Source organism: Vittaforma corneae, assembly GCF_000231115.1.
Source record: "Vittaforma corneae ATCC 50505 unplaced genomic scaffold supercont1.186, whole genome shotgun sequence".
Classification (NCBI taxonomy): Eukaryota; Fungi; Microsporidia; family Nosematidae; genus Vittaforma; species Vittaforma corneae.
The window spans coordinates 1-590 of NW_006890019.1; the positions used below are offsets into that span (position 1 = coordinate 1).

The window sequence follows — 590 nt, forward strand, 5'->3', positions numbered from 1 at the left end:
AAGCTATCAAAGATAAACCACAGTTCTGCAGATGTCCTGGCTCTAGAAGGGACATCCATCTAGCGCAGGCGTCATTTCTACGCTCCCGTTGACCATGTAGTTGTTCTGCCTCATCCTGTGGAAGTTCAAGGGATGGCTGATCAGTAATGAAAATGGCAGACACTAGTATATGAATGCTTTGTTATTCTTAGTTATTTCTAAAACACCCCGAGATAGATCGGCACACGACTCTGCATATGAGCATGCAAACCTGTCTGCATTAAACTCGCAGATATTTGCAATGAAGTTGCCAGTCAGGGTAGCGATGAGGAAAAATAATGAGATCTGGGCGCATGCTGTCACGTAATGCTTTAGTGCAGACTTGTTCTCATCCTTCTTAATATTCTTCACCAGAAAGCACATTGCTAGGGATGCAATAATGTAGGGTGCAACGAAGATGGATAAAAGATCAAAGTGTCTTGCATGTCCTATCTCGTGCAACAGCAAAGCCTTGACTGCTTCAAAGCCGTTGCTCTGGATAGTGCCCTTGCCGATTATAATGCTCATCATAGATTCAAATGGAATAGCATTGCTGGCTGCATTGTCAGAAT

The 590-nt window shown here is 43.6% G+C and overlaps 1 protein-coding gene across 1 annotated transcript; it reads right to left on the reverse strand.

Annotated features, from left to right (window-relative positions):
- Positions 1–162: 162 nt before the first annotated feature.
- Positions 163–590, reverse strand: VICG_02228 (uncharacterized protein; the record flags this gene model as incomplete). The annotated part of the gene is made up of 1 exon (XM_007605610.1): positions 163–590. A coding segment is annotated over one exon (428 nt), but the record flags the coding sequence as incomplete, so codon positions are not given.